The 22,569-nt window shown below is 36.0% G+C and overlaps 3 protein-coding genes across 10 annotated transcripts; 2 read left to right on the top strand and 1 right to left on the bottom strand.

Annotated features, from left to right (window-relative positions):
* The first annotated feature begins 1,471 nt into the window (after positions 1 to 1,471).
* LOC105952417 (uncharacterized) lies at positions 1,472 to 4,545 on the top strand. Its single transcript, XM_012975964.2, has 3 exons — positions 1,472 to 1,846; positions 2,573 to 3,227; positions 3,691 to 4,545. The coding sequence occupies exons 2-3, from the start codon at positions 2,647 to 2,649 to the stop codon at positions 4,346 to 4,348; spliced, it is 1,239 nt and encodes a 412-aa protein (XP_012831418.1). The 5' UTR covers positions 1,472 to 1,846; positions 2,573 to 2,646; the 3' UTR covers positions 4,349 to 4,545.
* On the bottom strand, positions 4,535 to 17,127 carry LOC105952416 (uncharacterized). Of its 8 annotated transcripts, none has more exons than XM_088814489.1 (26): positions 16,765 to 17,127; positions 16,032 to 16,112; positions 15,244 to 15,381; positions 14,966 to 15,076; positions 14,802 to 14,852; positions 14,616 to 14,716; positions 13,859 to 13,952; positions 13,514 to 13,645; positions 13,146 to 13,385; positions 12,987 to 13,065; positions 11,995 to 12,083; positions 11,834 to 11,917; positions 11,576 to 11,650; positions 11,425 to 11,472; positions 11,070 to 11,165; positions 10,716 to 10,945; positions 6,941 to 10,065; positions 6,779 to 6,858; positions 6,605 to 6,685; positions 6,419 to 6,490; positions 6,249 to 6,339; positions 6,072 to 6,126; positions 5,827 to 5,955; positions 5,636 to 5,757; positions 5,449 to 5,527; positions 4,535 to 5,116 (listed from the first exon to the last, which is right to left on the bottom strand). In XM_088814489.1, the coding sequence occupies exons 1-26, from the start codon at positions 16,927 to 16,929 to the stop codon at positions 4,750 to 4,752; spliced, it is 6,015 nt and encodes a 2,004-aa protein (XP_088670615.1). In that variant the 5' UTR covers positions 16,930 to 17,127; the 3' UTR covers positions 4,535 to 4,749. The 8 variants fall into 8 exon arrangements, with proteins under 8 accessions (XP_088670615.1, XP_012831416.2, XP_088670621.1 ...); XM_012975962.2 differs by having other exon boundaries at positions 5,449 to 5,531; positions 5,640 to 5,757; XM_088814495.1 differs by having other exon boundaries at positions 5,449 to 5,531; positions 5,640 to 5,757; positions 14,802 to 14,842; positions 16,765 to 17,116.
* A 1,040-nt stretch (positions 17,128 to 18,167) lies between these two features.
* Positions 18,168 to 22,538, top strand: LOC105952419 (protein NUCLEAR FUSION DEFECTIVE 4). Its single transcript, XM_012975966.2, has 3 exons — positions 18,168 to 19,300; positions 20,369 to 21,147; positions 21,875 to 22,538. Exons 1-3 carry the CDS (start codon positions 18,992 to 18,994, stop codon positions 22,386 to 22,388), a joined length of 1,602 nt encoding a protein of 533 aa, XP_012831420.2. The 5' UTR covers positions 18,168 to 18,991; the 3' UTR covers positions 22,389 to 22,538.
* The last annotated feature ends 31 nt before the right edge of the window (positions 22,539 to 22,569 follow it).

Genomic DNA, 22,569 nt, shown 5'->3' with positions numbered 1-22,569 from the left:
TTTTTCCTACTTTCATTTACCACATTATTAAAACCATGAACTCAAGTAAATTTTTGCTTACTAAATAAATAAAATACAATGTCTCAATTTATGAACAAATGCTTAGAATGAGACAAGTAATTGAAAGATAGAAAATAAATATTAGGGTGAAATAATACATATATTATATAAAATGAAGTCATTTTATAGTTTTGGTTCGGTTCGGTTTTTCGGTTCGGTTATTTACCTTCCCACCATACCGAACCGAATAATTCGGTATTTCAAAAATAAAAAACCGTACATGCGGTTTGCTATTCGGTACGGTTTAAAACGGCTCGGTTTTTCGGTTTTTTGGTTTTTCGGTTTCTTTGCTCACCCCTAACAAAATCGGTTGGTTGGGTCGGATAGATAACTGACCAATAATTGTCCGACCCAATCGATAGTTGATAGTATTGTGATCTATCATTTATTTATTTATTTTTAATTAACAAAATAATTCATAATAGTTGATGACAACAAAAGTGAAGATCATATCTAAGAATAGTGACAACATATCTCAAAATTTGTAATAACTTCACCTCCTTTTTTAAACCTAGTCATGTCTTTATTTTCAATTTATCCTTTATATAAAGTGAGACATAAAAAAGAGAAACAATAAAAAAAAATAAAAAAAAAAAAATCCTCATTTGATAAATCATTAAAATCCTCGAAAATATATAGTCTTTTTTTTCTTACACTATTAAAATGAATAATGTTCAAGATGTAATTATTATATAATTAAATTGAGTAAACAATGACAATAGTATTAATTTAATCACTATTTAAAAAACCATTATTTAATTAATGATGAATTAGTTTTCTGATAAATCACAATTCACAGCCCTGTCTGTAAACAATTATCTCCACAGAGAAGCAGCCATTGGTTACAGCTGTATCCCACCCCCCTACAGGCTACATCCATCCACCACCATACTCTACATGCATACATGATACATACAACTACATGCATAATATCAATTTGAGAAAAATACATTTTTGTCACTAAAGTTTATCTCAATTTCATATTTGGTCCTCCTTATTCACACAAAAAGAAAAATCGATTTAGTCCCTTATCTTTCAAAAATTCAATATTTTAATCTTTCCCGTTAGTATCTAACGGAACCAAGCATGTGCACCCCCTTAATTGATAGACTAAAAGTAAATTGACGGAAAAAATAAAAAATGTTAAATTATTAAAATATGATGGACCAAATGTATTTTTTATTGTGAACATGGGGGGACCAAGTATGAAATTAGTGAAAATTTGATGGTCCAAAACTGTAAATTTCCCATATAAATTATACATAGTACTACAACATGAAAAAATCATTTTTTTTCCCAATATTTTTTTCCTTGTAATTGGATAATCTTATCATGTGATTTGTTTTTGGAATCTACCCAATTAATTAGATTTGAGTTGCTCAATTTATATATTTGTTTTAAGGGAAACCAAATCAAACAATGCACTTGTGTACAAAATGATAGATACACACTTACATACAAGCATTACATGCACACAGCAGACATACATTCATATATATACATACACATATACACATACATAAGCATTTCTTGGAGGGTGTGTTTGGTGTTTTGGTCTAATAATAATTTATCGAAATCCCATTATGGATCATTAACTCCCATTATATTTCTTGGATCTGCATAAAGAAAAAAAACCCATTTATTTTGAAGCTCAAAACAGACTGAAAAAAGATTCAATCTTGGTAAGTTAAAAAACGCCATGGGAATGTTCAGAGGTTTGTGGGATGAGTTCTTGATTAACGATATCAAAAGTCGCATTTTCAAGATGAGATTTTCCATAGCAAAGGTTGGATTCTGCAACTTTTTAAGTTTATCTGCCTTTTTTTTTTTTTTTTTTTTTTTAAATGAAAATCGCCTTTGTTTATTATCATTTAACTTGTTGAGAAATTTACTGATTTTTGGAGTTCAAGTTTATGGATTGTGTGTTAAAACTCACTGTTCATATGTTCTGTTACTTTTTTTTTTTTAAATAAATTGATAAGCTGTAATTTATAAATTGATATTGATATATTTATTGGGGGGCTAAAATAAAATAAAAGAAACTGGAAATGGTTTATGAGCTTATGTTTGTAGCATTAGGAAATAAATTGAGCAAGAATTTTACCTGATATTGATATATTTAGGGTAATAAGAATCTCGTGAATTAACAAAAAGGCGAACCGTTTCTCTGTATCGGATTATGTGATTTGGTTCATTCGATAACCGTAAAAGAAAGCTCCCCTGTGAAGAATGAATAGTATAGTTCTTTATCTGCAACTCGAATATTCCTTAAATGCCACCAGTTTACGGTTATCACAATCGAGTGGAGTTTCGATTTTTAGCTAGCAAAGTTTCTTTTTCAAGAATGCATTTTTATTTTTATATGTCTGTGTGTAGTCTATTTAATGCCTAATATATGTGGAGTGAATCTTCGTTCGTATTTCTCAAGGGAAAAAATGGCAATTCGAAACTACGAACCGAAAGAACATTTTCTTGTTAGAAAACTAGTAATATTCAGTTGCTAATGTGACAGACTTTTACGAGCGCTTAAAACCAGAAACAACCTTCCGACAAAATGGGAAACGACTTCTAACAAAAGGAAAAAAAATGGATCCACAGGCATTCATTAGGCTATCGATCGGTTATCTAGGACTACGAGCAAAATCGAGTACTCACACACTCACTCCTCCATGTGTGTGTGAAATACGTCTCCGCGGTTTCCCAATTCAGAAAATGCAAATCCCTATAATACCCTCTTCCGAGACGAATCCCGATTATCACAGCATTGCCTCGAGCTTTTACCTTCAAGAATCGGACTTGAAATCACTTTTGACACCGAAATGCTTCTATGCCTCGACAGCTTGTCTGGAAATAGCAATTTTTAGTGGTCGAAAGAGCACACACTGTGGTGTTGGTGTGAAAAGGCAGCAAATCGGGACCTTTAAGTTGGATGTGAGCCCCGAATGGTGTGAGGGAAAATCAATCGTTCTTTTCGAAGGATGGAGTGGCATTAGCAAAAACAGGGGCCAAACGGGAATTGGAGTAGATTTTCACTTGAGGGTGAAGCTTGAGCCTGATCCGAGATACGTTTTTCGGTTCGAAGATGAGACGAAGTTGAGCCCGCAAATTGTGCAGCTGCAGGGCTCGACAAAGCAGCCTATTTTCAGCTGCAAGTTTAGTGGTGACAGGTATTTTTTTCGAATTAATTTCTTGCTCTCTTTTTTTGCATTTTTTTAATATAGTTTAGATTGATTTATATTTCCGACGATATTTCTGTCGAGATTTTCATCTGATCACAATCTAGAGATGGAAATTGGAACAAAATTCCCGATTTCTGCCAATTCTAATCTGGAGTTTTCCGATTTTTCTGTTTTTCAGTTTTTTTTTTTTTTTTTTTTTTTAATATATATCGAAATTGGAATATAAATGAGATTCCGATTTCCGATCTGATTTTAATTTCCAAAAACATTTCAAAATTTTGAATTTCACTTTAGAGTTCCGGTAGCGATTATTGCTCTCTTTGTTTTTTTCCCAATTTTGCCCTTAACTACTCCTAATGTAGTTAAGGGTATTATAGTCCTATTAAGTAATTCTTACTAAAATCCTTACATGTATCGGAACCTTAGACGACAGTTAATTCGAAATTGACAGGGGTTCGGAAGGAGATCCACTAATAAGCACATTCCGATCAAATTCCAGCAACGGGTCCCACACGGATGCGGAAAGAAGAGAGAGAAAGGGGTGGAAAGTAAAAATACACGATCTCTCCGGCTCAGCCATTGCTGCCGCCTTCATAACGACCCCATTTGTTCCATCAACTGGCTGTGATTGGGTGTCCAAATCCAACCCCGGAGCCTGGCTCATCGTCCATCCCGACCCCTACCGGCCCCACAGCTGGCAGCCATGGGGCAAGCTCGAAGCCTGGCGGCAGCGGAGCGGGACCGCCAGGGAAGATTCCATTTTCCTCCGGTTCCACCTCTTGTCCGACGGGAATAAAGAACTACTCATGTCTGAGGTCTCAATCAATGCCGAAAAGGGAGGCGAGTTCTTGATAGATACCGATCGTCCGGCGGAGGAGGGGGCGGAGGCCCCCGTGGGCTCCACGGAGGTGGTGGGGTTTGTGATGAGCTTTCGCATGAGGGGTGGAGGGAAGTGTAGCGAGCCGGTGGTACAGCTGGCGGTGAAGCACGTGACGTGCGTGGAGGATGCGGCTATTTTTATGGCTCTAGCGGCTGCTGTTGATCTTAGTGTGGAGGCGTGTAGACCTTTCCGTCGGGGGGTTCGAAAGGGTAATCGACATTGTTGGTGAGATGTGTGTGTATGTGTGTGTAAGTGATGGCTGTATAATACACATGTACATATAACATATGTATATATATATATTTATTCTCAGACACCCTAAGCTATCTTGTCATTGTTGTAAGAATTGACATTTTTGTACAGAAATAATTTGATTTGGATTTCTGTGTTGCTACTTCCGAAAAAAATTTGAACATTTTCCACAAATTGTCAGATTCCGTCCGATTTCCACCCCTAATAGCACTGTCGAAATAATTACATCGTCACAAACCTTAAATTTCTAAGTTTCCTGATTACAAAATTGTAAGAAAAAATGATACACAATCTACATATTGCAAGCAAATAAATAATAATACATCAAAGGTTACATACTCTACAGTTTGACACAATTAAAACAAAAAATTACTCACACTAGTGTTTCCTTTCCCATTTCCCTTCACGCCTCCCATCCCTTTCTCTCCTCTCAACAATCTGCCTCGATTTGCCACCTCTCGATCCATGTCTCTGACCGGACCCGTAATTACTATTCTGCCCCTCAAGAGCCGAAACCATGTCTGAATCACCAAGACTACCAGTGTCACCCGAATCTTTACTTCCATCAAAATTCTCCTCGTAACTGCTTCCACATTCGTCCGATCTTTCACGCGATTGCAGAATAGTCGGAAGTTGGCCTGAGAAAGAAGAGCCCCTCAGCGGTAGAGTGGTAACTGTCCTCAAGCTGCCTCCTTCGTTGTTACCTTCTCTGCTGTTTTCTCTCTCACGGTACCTATCTCGTGCCCTATTTGCAATGTTTAAGCATGAGATCAGGAGGCAGTTGAATTTTTTTGATAAATCAACAGTCAGGAGGGAATCGCACATCGAGGGTGTTTGTGTAATTTTCAAAACTTAAGGGGTGTGTGGATGTAGTTACACATAACTCCAGGGGAGGCATTTGAAATTTTTTCGATAAACCAACGGTCAAAATGGGGTTAAGTGTTGGAGGGAATCAAACATCACAAACGTTTGTGTAATTTTCCAAACTTGAGGGGGTGTAGATATAGGTGAGGTAGGTGTAATTCACCCAAATTTTTTATTGATGTATTTTAGATATACAAATAAAGACGGACTTACCTAGTATTATTGGAGGTTGCGAATTCTCGTCTTGATGGTCGGATTCCGGACTCCACTTGTTCAAGTTCCCGTTGGAGATCTCTCTGCGCAATAAAAAAAAAAAAATAAAGAACTCGTTTTTATCAAGAATACACAAATTTAAAGCAAAATTACTCATTCCAAATATATCATTAAATATAAAAATGACATGCCTGTGCTTGCTTTTCTTTCTCGATTTCAAGATTGTGACGCAATTCTCTAGTTTTCGCTCGTTCAGCCTCCAGCAACTGCTGTCTCTCGAGCTCCTTCTCTACTTCACTTGTTCTCTCTCTGATAATAATTTAAAAAAAAAAGAATTAAATAAAATTACACATAGTATTGTAAATAAAGATGAAATACCTATCGAGCTTCTGAACTAATTCTGCTTCTCGTAAAGCTGCCTCCTCTAAAGATTGTTGGCGGGCCCGCCTCAGAAGAAGCTGCTGTTGCCTCCGAGCTACTATTTCTTCCCTGAGTTTATCTTTTTCTCTGTTGGAATTTTTTTGCCAAAAAACAACAATTAAATTTTACAATGCAAAATCTACCAACTTCTTCAAAAGAAACAAATTGACATGAAATATTAAAAATAAATGAACAGCACTTACATGGATCTAATTCCATCTTTTATTTGCTGCAACCGGTGATCACCCCTTGTGTAGGCTGAAAGGAATTAAAATTAGCAAATATGTAAATGAATTAGAGTAAGTGACTTATCGGAGGAATTACTCGGTAATAAATAAAAAATAAAAACATAAAGCCATATGAGGAAGAGATAATATTACTGGACAAAAAGGGTTGGGATTCAAAAGATGAGGCTGGTAGTAGATGCTCTTTTTGCAGAAGCTCCATTTCCATTTCAGCTTCTTCTAATTCCTGAAATAAATGTAAAGAGCTGTTAATTGTTTGATTAAGTAGATTGAGGTAATAAAGTAATAAGGGTACAAAGCCTGACCATGATGTTTTGGTCAGCTTCCGTTGAGAAGAAATCGAAATACGATTTCGCAGAGGTTAAATTACCAATAACCTGTAAACAGTGAAACATAGAAGTGTGAACTTTAGCTTCACTTCCATTTAAATTCTGAATCATTCGCAATCAATGCATGTAAAAGGTTCAAAATAAGACACATTTACAAGGTACCTGAAGGATGGATTCTCGTGTAGTTACAAAATCGGGAATCTCCTGCTTTGGCGAACTTGAAGCAAGCACATCCTTTAAAATCTGCATCCAAAATAAAATAAACAAAAAATATAAGACATGTAAATTATGGAAAAATGTAACACTTGTATAGTTGTATACCCATGACTTGCATACCTCTTTAGCATTTTCTCCATCGTTTTTGAGTCTACATAGCGCTTTGCAAGCCTCTTTCTCGAGACTGGTGCAATATCTATCTACAAAAAATAAAAGATAAAATAAAAATTGCAGTACTCGTTAAATATCAAGTCCAAAACAAATTATTTTACAAAAATGTACCGTTTCCAGAGATTCCAAATGTTTCAATATTTCTCCAAATACTTTCAGGAATCAGTGAGATATCCTCGGATGGAGAATAAAGACAAACACTTACAATCAATGCTAACGAAAATTGTGTCAGTGGGCCATAGCAAGAAGGTTGTGCTAGCTTTGTCAAACACTGAAGAACATTTTCAGCTCCCGCAAGAAAAGACTGCAATTTAACCCTCTCGACAAAAGGTACAAAGTTGATAAGAAGTGCCGTTGCATTTGTCCTTAAGACCAACGACGTGTCTGAAGATGCCACCAATGCAACATTTTCCCATGTAGCCGAAACCAAAGGAGACAAAATCTGTTCAGACAAAAGAACATCTTGGCCAACAAGTCTGCCCAAATGCTTTACCGCAATATATCTTTGCTCCGGCTCGGGATTTCCAAGAAGTGCACAGAACAAATCTACTAGAGAAGCTTCGTTCCGACATATGTTATTTATGCCTCTTTCAAACAACAGTGACATCATCTTATCTATTTGCAATCTCCAAACAATATTCGGTGCATTGTTCGAAAAGTTCTTGATAGCCGAGCATATTCCACTAATCACATTGTCCAGACGGAAAAATCGAGGCACCTTAATAAGTGAGTCGAGCAATACAGAGGCAACCTCCCAGCAATGTTTGTCCTGAAGAATCAAGATCGTTTCAAACAGTCCTTTTAGACCGGTCCCACAAAAATCCGTGAGCTCGTCTATATTCAAACTTAAGCACCTTGAATACACGAAACATTCAGCACACACGAGAGCAAGTTTTTTGGACATTGTGCTATGTAGTTTCCAGCATTGCTCTAAGGTTGGATAAAGTTTGGTAATAAGCGCGTCTAGTTCTTTCGAAAAACTCTTCACTTCTTCCGAATTCAGTTGACGAAACTTCTCCGACACCTCTGTAGGGGAAGAGGGGTTGCAAATATCTTTGAGAAAACATGACGATGACTTGGAAGGATCAGAATCGGAAAGTGACGCAATAGTAAGAGGAATGATTCCCCGTAATCTTGATGTAGCAATGAGTAGGTCCCGACAGTTTTCCATGAGAATCTGGTACGCGGAAAGATAATCATGAAAGGAATTCGATCCCTGGAAGAAGGCAAATTCAGCCCATAATACAGTGGAATGTAAGAGTTCGATTTTCCGACGAAAGGACAGATCACCGAAAACGGAAGCTAATACATATATGATCAGTGCTTTAGATTTTCCTTTCTCCATTTGAGTACCTCGATTTTCATCACTAAATTTAATAGCGTCGAAGAGCTCGCCGAAGCATAAAGATTCGAAATTGTCGAATGAAGCTTCGGTTAATGAGTTTTCTTCATCGGAAACCTTACTTAGAGAATACGCTATGATCGGCTTTAACAACATCAATATCGAATCTAGAAACGACACATCACAATAAGACGCCTTGCACAAAGACACGAGCACTTGCACCACTCTGGGAATTTCTGGAACCGTTGCTTCCATGTGCTCAACAAGAATTGCTTCGAGTACGTACAGAATGACAGCTTTTGCATTTTTAGCAACGAAACCTTTGAAGTAATAATTGGGTTTTTTGTTGTTCTGAATGAAGGGCCACGAGCATAAATCGGAAAACCAACACATCAGATCAGGGACAATGGAGGAAGAGAGAAATTTCAATTGCAAACCAACCGCTTCCAATATAGTTTCGCCAAACGCTACAAATTCTTTCTTCAGATTAGGAAAAAGTTTACTGATATCCGGATATAAAGCATGAAAAGATTGCAGTTGCAATTCATCCTCGATATTAGTATTTTTCCGCTCGATTATGTTATCGACTAGAGAAAGGTCGTCTGCAAATATAGACAAAAGATACGTTAACTGTGGCAAATCAGAAACAAGAAAGAGCCGCTCTTCGATAAATTGCTTTGCATTTCGTGCAACAGCCATCCAACCGCAATATCTAACCAACGGAAAAGCGGAAGAAGAAAAGGTCGGAACTTTCTGCAGCCATGCCGAAGAAGGAACCAAATTGGAGAACCGAAAACCATTTCGAGCATTGATCGAAAGTGCAGATCTTTCATCACTACCACTTGAAGCAACGACTAATCTGTGAAGAAGGATCCATCGATGTTGTACCTTAAACCGGTTCAACTGCGAGTTTCCTTCCTTGTGCTGGTAATGAAATGATTTCAACTGCATATTGAAGGACTCGGCGAAATTTAATATTACATCAACCACATGCTCAGGTGGACAGAATAGTTTAGTTGCTGAATGCAACAGAAACAGAAGAGACCACATCAGAACCTCGTGCCTAGGTTGCTGCTCGCCGTCTAAATCCCTCTGCAGACGCTGTAATAAGAAATTGCATAGGAGGGCTTGATTCTGACGAACCAAGGTAACAGCATCTGCGGAAAGAATATCCTGTTTTGACAAACTTACAACATCCTCATCCCCTTCAACATCCTCTGATGCCACTTTGTGATATTTCCTATCTAACACAGCTGCCTCGATCAGAATTTCGAGAACAACTCTGTCACGTTTCCTCTCAATATCATCCAAGAGTTTCAAGTCGTAATCTTTCTGTCTAAAAATTCTCTCCATTTCTGCGGGTCCCTCGTTCTTGCTGGAACTTTTGGGATGGACTTTGTTCAGCATAAAATATGGATTAATATAACATTCTGCTGCGAGAAGCAAAGCCTCTACAGCTACATCATGACTCTCCTGAGTAGTAATTTCGTTCTGTGAGTTCAAATCCAGAGCTAAACGCCTAAACTCGGAAGCCCTCATCTCACAATCTCGATAGTTCATTAGTTGTGAATAATCAGTCAGCAAATTATCGAGTTCAATATTCTGACCGGCATCTAACGAGGCATCACACGGGATATTCTTCTGATTGGCATAGTCGAAATTTGAACCTGAAGTCTTTGTTTCCGTGCTGGCAGGAACATGAATAAGGGACGTTCTGTTCAGTTCCGGTGGTGCAAAGAGAAGACTTGCATCGTCAGCTATATCTAATTTCCCGTTAATTTCGATAGCATCAATTTTAACGTCAGCATTTTCTTGATTATTTTCGGAAGAGAATTTGCAATCGTCAATATTGGGAGGTAACTGCATCTGAGCATCCAAAACTGAAAGAAGCACGCTGCAATGTAAAGCACTTCAACACGTTACCAATGTACGTAAAAAGGTGTTATCAATGTCACATTGTAAGAAAAATAACAAAATTAAACTGATTAGGATGGAAATTCAGGAGTGTCGATATTACTCTCATAAACGTTCCCAGATTTTGCTTATTGAATTTCTCACTTTTTTCTCTCTTCTTTTTTTTTCAAGTTCATTCAGAAGGAAAGAAAATCTATACATTAATTTGATGATCACAAAAGCAACAAACTTATATTTTAATTTCGAATTGTATTGATCAACTACATTTTTCCTTTCTTTGTAATTAACTACCTTTGGGTTCCTTTATTTATCCAGTCAGTCAAATAGATCAGATATAGTAGGATCAATCTAACAATCGCGTCCTGGAATTTCCAAACAAAACTTAAAGAGAAAATGATTTTAATACTAGTGACAAGCAGGACATATATTTTTTAGTACTTATTGGGGTTATTTTGGTATGTCTAATTCTTTACCAGTTAAACATTATCAATATCTACTTAAATGTAATTCTTTATCAGTTAGACATTATCCTTTTAGAACCAAAAAGAGTCGTATTTCAGTAAGTACTCTGATACTTTTTGAAACAATTAAAAATTCGACTTAAATGCAATTCTTACATGCTATTATTACCTAGGAGCAACCGACCCATGCCTCCATTCAGCCTCCAAAGACGGAAGCACAGCAGATTTTCTTATAGCAGTGCGAATCACATTCAATGCTATAGCACAATTATGTTCCTCATTTTCAGTAAAAATGGAAGACACGTTTCCAAAGGCTACCGTGCCCTTTAAGGAGGTTAAGCAAGGATCCAAGAAAGGTTCTAGCATCTCCACCAAGAAAAGTATTCCGTGTTTGACCTCCTGAAATACACACCATTAAAAATTAACCACAAAAAAAAGGTTGAAGAAGCAATGAATGAGGGGAGAGGTTCAAAATGTTAAGAAAAATTTAGGAACAAATAGAATTTGTGTAGCATAGCATTACCTTAAATTTTGCCATTATATCATCCATGTTCCCTGATAGCGCCAAGACAACATATTTGAGAGCAGCACGTGCACGAGCGTGTGAAATGCTAGCACCCTGTCAAATAAATTATAGAAAGTCGAATATATATATATATATATATATATATATATATATATATATATATATGACAAATATCAACAGATCTTGTGCAACAAAGAAACCTCCAATATATATATATATATATATATATATATATATATATATATATATATATATATATATATATATATATATATGACAAATATCAACAGATCTTGTGCAACAAAGAAACCTCCAATATATAGTCATCTTTAAAAACAAACACTGGACATACATGGATTACACCAAGAAGTTCCTCCAAGATCTCCACAGTCAAATCCACCTGCAATTCGTAGCATAAGAAAGGATAACGAATAAAAAGGAGCACAATGGAAGCAACCAAAATCTATATACAGCATATTATTTTCGTTAATTACTAATACAACCTTTGCAATTACTTGAGCGATCCATGGTGCTAAAACCCCAGAACAGAGATCAATAAGAACACATGCTGCCTTAGCCTGCAAATTGAGAAAATCAACAAGAATATTTAACAGTTATATTTAATGTCAACGACCAACAGAAAGAGATGTTGAAATGATGAAAAACTAACTCATTCCCCTCACCCAGAATGGATCCGCCTTCATAACCATTATTACACTAAGATATAAAGTTTTACTATATCCATGAGTCCAGCAACTAACCTGTGATGGTGAAAAGGATGCTAAATAGCCAGCACAAGCCCGAAGAAGAGGAGAGTAAATCGCCAAAGACGAAGTTGCCACAATCTGCAATCACAATTACCAGAGTCATAAGTACATAGTAAACGGGGAAAAAAACAAATAGCAAAGAGAAGCATTAATACCTGAGAAAGTGCATTTTGAACCAATGCTTGTTTCCAAAGAGAGAAGTTTTCATCAATTCGGTAAGGACTGCTGACAGTAGGACGGAGTGCTGGAGCATCCCAAAAAGAGACGGATGTGTCAATGAAGATCACTAAATTACAAAAATATTATCTCGTAACCAGATACAGTTAGATACTAATACAGAATACCCAATAATTTACAGTTTTATAATCAAAATGAAAATGCAAATGGGTTTGAATGAGTTGTTTCTAAAAGTTGGATATGCTAGGATTGTGTCTGGTTTTATTTTTAAATAGTGGAAATTGTGATAGAGATATGTTACAATTATACTAAAAATATGGAGAAAGGAAGAATGGAGAGTGATGTCTTAGGTGTAATGGAAAATGAGACATCTGGATAACGAATTGGGTGAATTTGGATTCTAGGCAAAAAATTGATTGAAATGTGTACCAATTTTGGATATGAATATATATCGAAGATTTAGAACCAAAAGGAGCTAAAATCTCTTTGTTTCAATGGGAAGAGAAGTAACAGATTCCAATACAAAATGCCAAGTTGAAATTACAAGATTAATTATTTTGCGTACAAGGATGCCGTTTTGGATTTTATAATAACACTGTGTTTTCGTAAAATGCAGCCTTCTTAGTCGCAGCAAAAAAGCATAAATGTTCTAGTGGCTCTTGTAAGAAATGTTGATTATGGCTCTTGTTGAAGCTTGATTAGACAATAAAAAAAAATTTAAACTAAAAAAAAAAAAAAAAAAAGAGTACTTCTTTTCATATCTATAGCTTATGATTATCATATCATAAGAGGATGATTATAGATCAGATGAGTAGGGGACTGCATTTCGTGATTACAGTGAAACTGAACATAGATATTAAAACAAACTTGTGCTCATATGAATTGTGTATGCCTATGATATCATAAAGATGATATCAAAAAGAACTTACACATATAAAGAAGAGGAAATATTATGTTTCAATTTATAAACCTGGAAGCAATGCTTGAATTAGTGGCAATGCCAACCAAAACTCAGGTGTGTTCTCAGACAGCTTACTGCAGTGCAAAGGCTGAAACAAGAATGTAATAAAGATAGTTAATTATTACGGCCAATATGTCGTAATAATGCTTACACTTGAATGTAACAAACCTGGGAAGCTGAAGCATACAAAACATGCATTATTCCTTCTTCAACTGATGCAGAATCTAATACATTAAGGTACATCAGATCCCAAGAATCATCCGGTACATGAAATTCCTCCCCGAACAACGTTGAATAATCAGACAAGGAAATCGGATCAGAATGATCATGTTTAGGATTCTCATCAGCTACAGTAGATACTTCGGGCAGCGTCGTGGGCACCACGAACTTCATAAGAATTCTTGATGCCTACAAATTCACAAGTCCCGAATAAAGACAAAAACAGGGGAGAGAAGAAATGAATGGAATCACATATGTTCTTTTCCAATTAAAAAAAACAAAAAAAGGTAGATAAGGAAACACCAAGCAAATCTCACCATTCTGCACACATTCCCAAGGCTAGAATCCTTGTAAGCCTTTCTAAGGAGTGTAAAGATTGCATCGGGGCGGAATACCAAGTGCGTTGATATAGGTAGGGAAACAGATGATGTGTTCCTCGATCTTCTTGGCTAAGAAGAGAAAAAGCAAGATTAGCAATCAATTCCTTCTGTTTTAAATTGGAGAAACGAAATTAATATCATAAAATCCACGAACTCTCTCTCTCAAAAACCAGGGAAAAGAAAGCAAAATAAGTCACCGATAAAATAGTCATCAACCCACGCTAATTCAGGTGTAATTTACTTCATGAACTTAAATTGTAACAACAGAAACAAGTGCAGTACCTCAAAATTTGAAGAAACGAGCAAAGATGTTGATGGGAGATTGGTCTTAGAAGCTTCATTATCGGAAATGTTGAGAGCCAGCCTTGCAGTTTCTCTGTAAATGCCATAAAAGGGTATTTAAGTAATTTCAAATATATGGATACTTTTATCTAAAAAATAAATCTAAGGCAGAAGGGTTATTTTGATGAGGCAGATCGATATTCATGAACACTCACCGAAACTAACTCAGAACTCTATTCATGGTTTTTTTTTTTAACATGTTTTAAAATACTTGCACCATTTTTTACATTCAACGAACTTTTAAAGTATTTTACCCCCGTTCTTGGTATTTTAATCTGATTGCATACTTTCCGCATCCCTAAGACCAACCAGAAGAACAAGACTATAACAAAGAACCATTTCTTCGGCTATGAAAAACATGGAGCAAGCTTGTTAAGGAGAAGTTATTATTTGCATATTTTTTCTCAATTAAGCAAATCTATAATATGATCTGAAACCCAAAAGTCTATCCAGATCTTTTCTCCACAAAAATTAAACCATAGTCTTAATGAAAGGATCATAACATTACATGAACTACATAAGCTTTTGCCAAAACCGTAGCAAATGACATAAAAGAGCCAGTTTTAACCTACTGCTGAAAAAGCATTCATTTACTCACTGCGTTAAAAAAATTCATACACCCTCAAAATTAATAAGTACAATTAGTTAGAAAATTACTTATAGAAACCAAGGCATGTTTAAAAGGAGCTTCACCTACCTTTCGATTACAATTTGAAGGATGGGATAAAACGGACCAGCAAGCATCGCAAGAAAACGCATACTAGGTTCCGCATCTTCTGCAAAGCTATTAAGATCAGCCTGCAAGAAATTAATTCATAAGTATAAATAAAGTTTAGTACATGACTTATTTTCCTCAGAATATAGTGGACTCTATTATCTATACCTCGAGGTGAGGAAGAAACCTGGCCAACCGACTCGTCACATCTTGAAGCAACTAGAAACGAACAGTTAGAAAATCACGAGCAGCTAAAACGTATGTTATAAATGATCTTAGAAAAATCACGAGCAGCTGTCTTACTCGCGTAAGCTACTGTATTGTTAGTTCACCTGAAGATGCATATCAACAGTATCTTGTTTGTGTGATATTATGTGCGGTAGTAAATAGTTAGCAACAGGTTGAAACTCCGGCTCTAAACCTGGAACTGTAATCCCAATCAGCTGCAATTGGATAAATACTGAATGTAATATTTGGGATATCATGTAGGCAAGACATTATTAGCAGCCAAAGATCAAATTGCCAAACATAAAATTGCTACTTACTGGACATAGAAATGGCCAATAAGCTAAATGATAAAGCAGAGATGCAGTACTAATTCCAATTATACCTGAATAAAAAATAAAGCTATTGGGTTTCCACGCATACAAGATATCCGGACATAGCGGCACGGAGTGTAATTCATTGGATATATCATGTCTCGCCGAGGTGCCTCACACCGGGGGCGAACTTTAACAAAAGTCTCAGGCTGTCAAAGAAAATGTGTAAAGGGAAAATCTTACCTCAAAGGATAAAATAAAGCTTCCACAAGAATATGAGGTAATTTTAAGAGTCACAGCGAAAACTATACCACAACTCGCGAAAGGGAAAAAAACACAGTGGTGAAGCTAGAAATTTAAGATGGCAAGATGTAAAATGTGGAAATGAAAACTGCAAACCGAAGGAATCAAGAATTCACAGTTAAAGCAGCACCCATTTTATTATGGCAAAATGAGTTATGATTCATGAGTAATATTAGGACAAAAATAGTCACGTGCACATAGTAATATTAGGATACTGACTTAATTACTTAATAATGCAAAAACAAATATGCCTGGTTTCCTCTATAAGATTCTAAAAGTCGAACGCTTTCGATTCGGTTAAACCCAACCAACTACTTCAAATAAAACATTTATGATATAAAATAACAACATCATCATTAGGAAAAAAAAAAAGAACCTCAACATCCTTATGAAAACAGAACTTAGAAAATGGACATGGCACTAAAAGAGTGGATATTTCGCAAGGATCAATTACTATTTCCCATGGATTACACAATCGCAATTGATTTATTACATATATTTGAAGAAGTAAACTACCGAAACTGAATACATCTATCGACAACCATTTTTCACAAACCTTGTAACGTAATCCAACTGAAATTTCCCATTCCAGCACGGATTTATTATATATCCTTATGTGTGAAAGCAGGCATGGTTCCTGTAACGAACCAAAAAAAATGCATTAGCTCAAAATAGCACAGATAATGTTCGATCAGTAAAAAGGGCAACAAAAGTTAGGCATTAATGTATGAACGCCGGAATAAACAAATAACGCCCTTAATTACCATTCACGAAAGCCTTGTCCGCGTGTCAGCTTTTAATTTCAAAAAGTAAATAAATAAAAAATCAAACTCCCATTGTACCACACGCTATCTAACCCTGCAACAGTTCTGTCGATTTTTTTTTTTTTTTTTTTTAATTATTTCAACAGGTTTAACCAAACATAAACACGTAATGGAATCTTCAACAACTTCTACTAGAACAAACAGTCTCTCTCTTCTTCCAGTACAAAACATCCACTAGGAAAGGTAGTCATGCACAAACGAAGGCGAAAATAGGGTTATCGAGACTATCGATGTTCGCATACAATTCACCAGATTACGTTTACTTGTTAACATTGTTTTCCCCCCTCTTTCAATTCAATTATTGAAGGTTCTATAACTGGTGATCACTTCAATCCCTAAAATTGAATCATAATCAACTAAAAGTCAAGCCGGGAAAAAACATCAAAAAAAACCCTAATCAAATTTCACCACCAGAACACCAAAAATTAGGGGGCAATTTGTAAAATTGAGTTCACGTAAACATACATCGAGCTCGAGTAGGATCCATTCTTTGGTGTTTGTGGCGGTGGACCAGTGGTTGCGGAGGTCCGTGTCCAACACGTGCGCGGCCTTCTGAGCAGGGGATTCTCTCGACATAGCCTTCACTTTGTAACCCAATGGCTTCACCCTCGCCTCCAATTCCACCTCCATTTTTCAGTGTCTTCTCTCTCTCTCTCTCTGTGCAATCTCTCTCCTCTTTCTCTCCTATCGCTACACCCTGTTTGTATGTGAATTGGGAAGAATTCGAACACTGCGGAATTGTGTGAGGGTTTTTACAGTGGTTGATAAATCTTCGAATTGAACTCCATGCTTTGTTGGAGACTTTTGGAGACGTTGTAAATATAAAAATATAATATATATATATATATATATATATATATATATATATATATATATATATATATATATATATATGAGTAAACTGCAAATACTACCCCTGTGTTATCTCGAAATAGCGAAAACCCCCCTGTGATAAATAAACTAGCAAAAACCCCCCTGTGAAATTTAGTCAAAGGCAGAATCCCCCCTAGCTGATTTTTTAGACTTGAAATGACAAAATTGTCCCTCAAAATGTATTTATATATATACATATTATATGTATATTTATTCTTTTTAATTTGTTTGTTTCGAAATTAAAAAAAATAGTAAACAACTAAATTGATTCTTTTTTAAATAAAATAATTAAAATATTTATAAAATATAAGAATTTATTAATTGCAAGACTCCATGGGTATTTGTGTCTTTTTATATCAAGTCAACCCTCAAATAGTTCCATAGGGGGGTTTTTGCTATTTAAATAATTTCACAGGGGAGGTTTTTGCTAGTTTATTTATCACAGGGGGGTTTTTGCTATTTCGAGATTACACAGGGGTAGTTTTTGCAGTTTACTCATATATATATATATATATATATATATATATATATATATATATATATATATATATATATATATATATAAGAAAATGCTCTTTACGGTTTAATAACTGCTATTTACCGTTCAAAGTAAAAAACAGTTTATCTCTCTAAAACCCCTAAAATTCTAAATTCTCTCCAAAAACACCCCATTCCAAAATTTGCAGAAAATTTTTTTTTTTCCGAAAAATATCGAAATCAACCGATTTCTTGCTTGGGCTTCGATTTTTTCAGGTAATTTCAACACCTACATGTGTTATATGCAATGGGTAACTCGATTTTGCAACCAATTTCATGTTTAAAAGCCCTACAAATCGATTTGTAGGGCTTTTAAAATTTTCGGAAATTTTGAACAAAAGCCCAAGTCGGGCGCCGGCTGCATGAACGGACGCCCACCTTGGGCGTCCGTTCATGCAGCCGGCGCCCGACTTGGGCGTGGTATCTGCCCTAATTTATCGGCCAAGTCTATGCAATAGGCTCAAGCCCATTAACAGTTATGGTTCCATATTTACGAATATCGTTCACTTTACTATTTTTCGTTTATCTCTCTTTAGAAAAAAAAATCATCGGAAGCTATTATATCTTGAATCGTACCGAAACTCATCTTGTTGAAGAGATTTGCAAACAAAAATGTGGCGAGCTCCTCTAGGAAAGAAAAAAAAAACACCTACATTTTGACTTTTTGGGTTTTTAACATGTAATTAACAAAATAAACATTAAATAATTGATTTATAACTAATTTAGAGTAGAAATTATCTTCAATTTTTCAATGATTTTGAGATGATTTGAGATGAGTTTGCGAGGATTCCTGTGAATTTTGGAGGTTTTGTAGGTTCAGGTGGGTTTAGAGATAGAAAGGAGTTTGGTGAGTGAATGGTATTCGTAATTTTAATACCGTAAAAATCAGTTCACAGTTATAATTTGTCCTAATTTAAGAATTTAAGGTACACAATATACAACTCTATTAATACACTTTTGAATTTTTTTCCAGCAACTTTTAAGTCGAAAGTTAACTTGAGCGTCGAAGAGTTTTTGCTTGTAATAAAACCCGACACACTAACGTTTGACCACATCGCTCAAAAAAGCCGGTCCAAAAAAATGTGCCAATTTTATATCTTCCTATCTCCCCTATTTAAATTATTAATAAAATTCCATGACACATTGTATAACTGATTAAAAATTCACACAATCAAAGGTCAAATGTTAGTTAGGCCCTCTCTCTCTCTCTCTCTCTCTCTCTCTCTCTCTCTCTCTCTCTCTCTCTCTCTCTCTCTCTCTCTCTCTCTCTCTCTCAAACAATATGGTAAGAGAATCAAGAAAATGGATGGTTTTGGTGGCGACAATATGGATACAAGCATTCACCGGAACAAACTTGGACTTTTCGTCGTACTCGAGCGACATGAAATCGGCACTAGGAATATCTCAGGTGCAGCTCAACTACTTATCGGTTGCTTCCGATTTCGGAAAGGCATTCGGTTGGTGCTCGGGTGTTTCTCTCTTGTATTTTCCGACATGGTTTGTTCTCTTCTTCGCTGCTTTCGTCGGACTCTTCGGTTATGGTCTCCAATGGCTTGTCATTCACCAGATCATCTCTTTGCCTTATATACTGGTTTGCCCTTCTCTTAGTTATTATTTTTTCCTCTTACAAGCTACTAATTTTCATGCATACAAATTGTTTTAGATTTGTTTTGATATATTTTCTTGAAAATGAATAAATCAATTTCTCCATTTAAAGGTTAATTTACGAAAAACCCCCTCTTGTTTGGGTAATTACAACGAACCCCTCAACTATAAATCTTCTTACACATCCACCCTTATCGTGTCAAATTCAATAGAATCTTCGAGATTCCGTGGAATGCTCTTTGGTTTGTACTCGATTCATGCAAAAATGCAGTTTTCTGATGCACCACAATATGATATTTACAAGTCAAGAAACACATCTTATAATCATCTTGTTTCCAAATGTGGAGCTGAAATGGAGTAAAACGGGAGAATGTTCCGCATAATCTATAAAATTTCATTAAATTTGTAACCGCAAAAGTGGATGTGTGTGAGAAGATTCATAGTTGAGAGAGCGGTTGTAATTATCCAAACGAAAGGGGTTTTTCCGTAATTTGACCTTACTTTTGGGGTGGCCTTAATTTTAAAAAGAATGTAAATGGAGTTGCTGCAAAATTGGTGTTCATTAAGGGTTGGTGAACTAGTATTGGTTCCACCTAACATAAGACAACTAACTTTCCATAATTTAGGTGGTTAATATTATTAATTAAGCTTTTATTTATATTTTACCAAATAATCGAATAATAATAATAATATCATGGTTTATTTTATTTAATTGGACAATGCTTGCCTATCAAAAATAACTTTTTAAGTCCCTTTTTTATTTTATTTTTTAAATTCCTGTCCTTCACTTATTTTTCCAATGACTGTTTTGCAAGCAAAGCAATCTTTCCAGGAACTATAATCTACTTTAATCGAATTGATAATTCGATATGCAATATTACCAAACACTCCCTACGTAATAATCGTTTCCGACATTCATCGAGTAAACCATAAACGACAACCAAATTCAAAACGGAGTAAATAATATCGAACAATAAAACTTAAAAAAAAAACTGTACACTAATTCTTGATTCTAAATTTCGAATTTTGCGATTTCTGATTTTTTTTTCTGCAGGTGCTTCTACTTTCGTTACTATCGGGCTGTAGCATTTGCTGGTTCAACACAGTATGCTACGTTCTCTGCATAAAAAGTTTCGAAACAAACAGGGCACTAGCTTTATCCCTTGGCGTAAGTTTCAACGGTCTAAGTGCTGCTATATACAACCTCGTAGCAAATTCAATTAATCCGAACGATAAAAAACTATACCTTCTCCTTAACGCCGTTATCCCATTAATCACATCCATCGTGTCTCTTCCACCAATCACCACCCGCCACCTGTCCAACGAAGCATCCCCATCCGATAACCACATCCCAACCAACTTTTACTACCTAACTGCACTAGCAGTTATTACAGGCCTATATCTCCTCATTCTAAATCCAATATCGACAAATGTATCCATCGCTCGTTTCGTCTTATCTGGAGCTATATTTCTGTTAGTAGTACTTCCCCACTTAGTTCGATTCGATCTAGAAGGTTCTAGTGTCGATAAAGAAACTGAAACTCAAAGCCCTAATGATTTTTCAGACAGCGAGTCGAATGATCTATTTAAAGACCGGGGAGTTGTGCTCGGAGACGAACACTCGACTAGGGTTTTGATTCGGAGTCGGGATTTTTGGCTTTACTATGTTGCGTATTTATGTGGAGGTACGTTAGGGCTGGTTTACAGTAACAACCTCGGTCAGATTTCGGAATCACTAGGTTTTCATTCGGATGTTGGCTCCCTTGTTTCTCTCTATTCCGCGTGCTCGTTTTTCGGTCGGTTACTTTCCACTACCCCAGAGTTCTTCAGACAGTAAGTATAAATGTCGTTTCAGTTTTACTGGTACAGTTCCGACTTCGAATGCGATTATAATTTTTAGGGTAAATTACAACCAACCCCCTGAGGTATAGTCAAATTACGAAAAAAATCCTCTTGTTTGGATAATTACATTTAGCCCCCTCAACTATGAATCTTCTTACACCTCTACCCTTATGGTGTCAAATTCAACATAATCATCTAGATTCCGTGCAATGTGCTCTAATTTGTACTCATTATGTGTAAAAATATAGTTTTTGATGCACCACAATCTGATATATACAAGCCAAAAAACACATCTTATGATCATCTTGCTTCACAATGTGGAGCTCGAATGGAATAAAACGGGTACAAAAGTGACAATATTCCATATAATCAGGAAGATTCCACTAAATTTGAAACCGTAAGGGTGGACGTGTAAGAAAATTTATAGTTGAGGGGTTGTTGTAATTACCCAAACAGAAGGGGGTTTTCGTAATTTTATCATACCTAGGGTTGGTTGTAATTTACCCTAATTTTTAACCATTTTTCAGTCAGAATTTGGCAAAAGTCAAAACACTGAACTTGTTGTCCTTTGAGCTGACTTTCGACTTTTGTCAAGTTCGGAATGTAAAAAGGCAAAAATCACATTAATAGTCGAAACGGTACCGGTAAAACTGAAACAAAATAAATTATTCCATTTTTGCCCACGAATTCTAACTTCATACCTTTTAAAATAATGCAGCAAGATTTATTACGCAAGAACCGGATGGCTCGCATTGGCCCTTATTCCAACGCCATTTGCATTTCTCCTGCTCGTTTTTTCAGACAGTAAGGCAACACTTGTCACTGCCACAGCCATGATCGGACTAAGCTCGGGTTTTGTCTTTTCAGCAGCAGTTTCGATTACGTCAGAATTATTTGGTCCGAACAGAGCTGGAGTAAATCACAATATTCTAATCACGAATATTCCGATTGGATCGCTACTCTACAGTCTTCTTGCAGCTCTAATATACGAAGCAAACATAGGAAATTCAGACAAGATTGCTGCTACGAGGGATGGATCGACGGTGTGTGTTGGCAGGGATTGCTACCGTGATACTTTTGTGTGGTGGTGGTTGATCTCGTTGCTAGGTTTCGTTTCTAGTTCGTTGCTTTTTCTTAGAACTAAGGCTACGTACAAACGGATGGAGAAACACCAGAAACATAGTACTCAAACTACGTTGTTGAAATCATTTTCATCTTATGATGAGAGTTGAATTTCGTCTCGATTAAGATTAATAATACTCATAAAAATCAATATCAAATCATAGAAAAATTAGATTTAAGATTCCGTAAATCGGGTTATTCCCAAAATCACAAGATCTATTAGAATCATTCGATGACTCATTTTTGTCACATTTCGTAAATTTTCGTATTTTTTTCCTAGGGTTGCATGAA

This window comes from Erythranthe guttata, chromosome 14 (assembly GCF_056151865.1).
Source record: "Erythranthe guttata isolate IM_541 chromosome 14, IM_541, whole genome shotgun sequence".
NCBI lineage: Eukaryota > Viridiplantae > Streptophyta > Magnoliopsida > Lamiales > Phrymaceae > Erythranthe > Erythranthe guttata.
Note: the sequence above shows the minus strand (reverse complement) of the source record. Positions and strands in the feature narration are given on the sequence as shown.

Coding starts and splice junctions, on each gene's coding strand:
- LOC105952419 (XM_012975966.2), top strand. CDS start 18,992: ATGGTAAGAGAATCAAGAAAATGGATGGTTTTGGTGGCGACAATATGG. Junction 19,301..20,368: donor TCTCTTTGCCTTATATACTG/GTTTGCCCTTCT, acceptor TTTTTTCTGCAG/GTGCTTCTACTTTCGTTACT. Junction 21,148..21,874: donor ACCCCAGAGTTCTTCAGACA/GTAAGTATAAAT, acceptor AAAATAATGCAG/CAAGATTTATTACGCAAGAA.
- LOC105952417 (XM_012975964.2), top strand. CDS start 2,647: ATGGATCCACAGGCATTCATTAGGCTATCGATCGGTTATCTAGGACTA. Junction 3,228..3,690: donor TGCAAGTTTAGTGGTGACAG/GTATTTTTTTCG, acceptor CGAAATTGACAG/GGGTTCGGAAGGAGATCCAC.
- LOC105952416 (XM_088814489.1), bottom strand. CDS start 16,929: ATGGAGGTGGAATTGGAGGCGAGGGTGAAGCCATTGGGTTACAAAGTG. Junction 15,077..15,243: donor TAGCTTTATTTTTTATTCAG/GTATAATTGGAA, acceptor ATCCAATTGCAG/CTGATTGGGATTACAGTTCC. Junction 6,340..6,418: donor AAGCTGACCAAAACATCATG/GTCAGGCTTTGT, acceptor CATTTATTTCAG/GAATTAGAAGAAGCTGAAAT.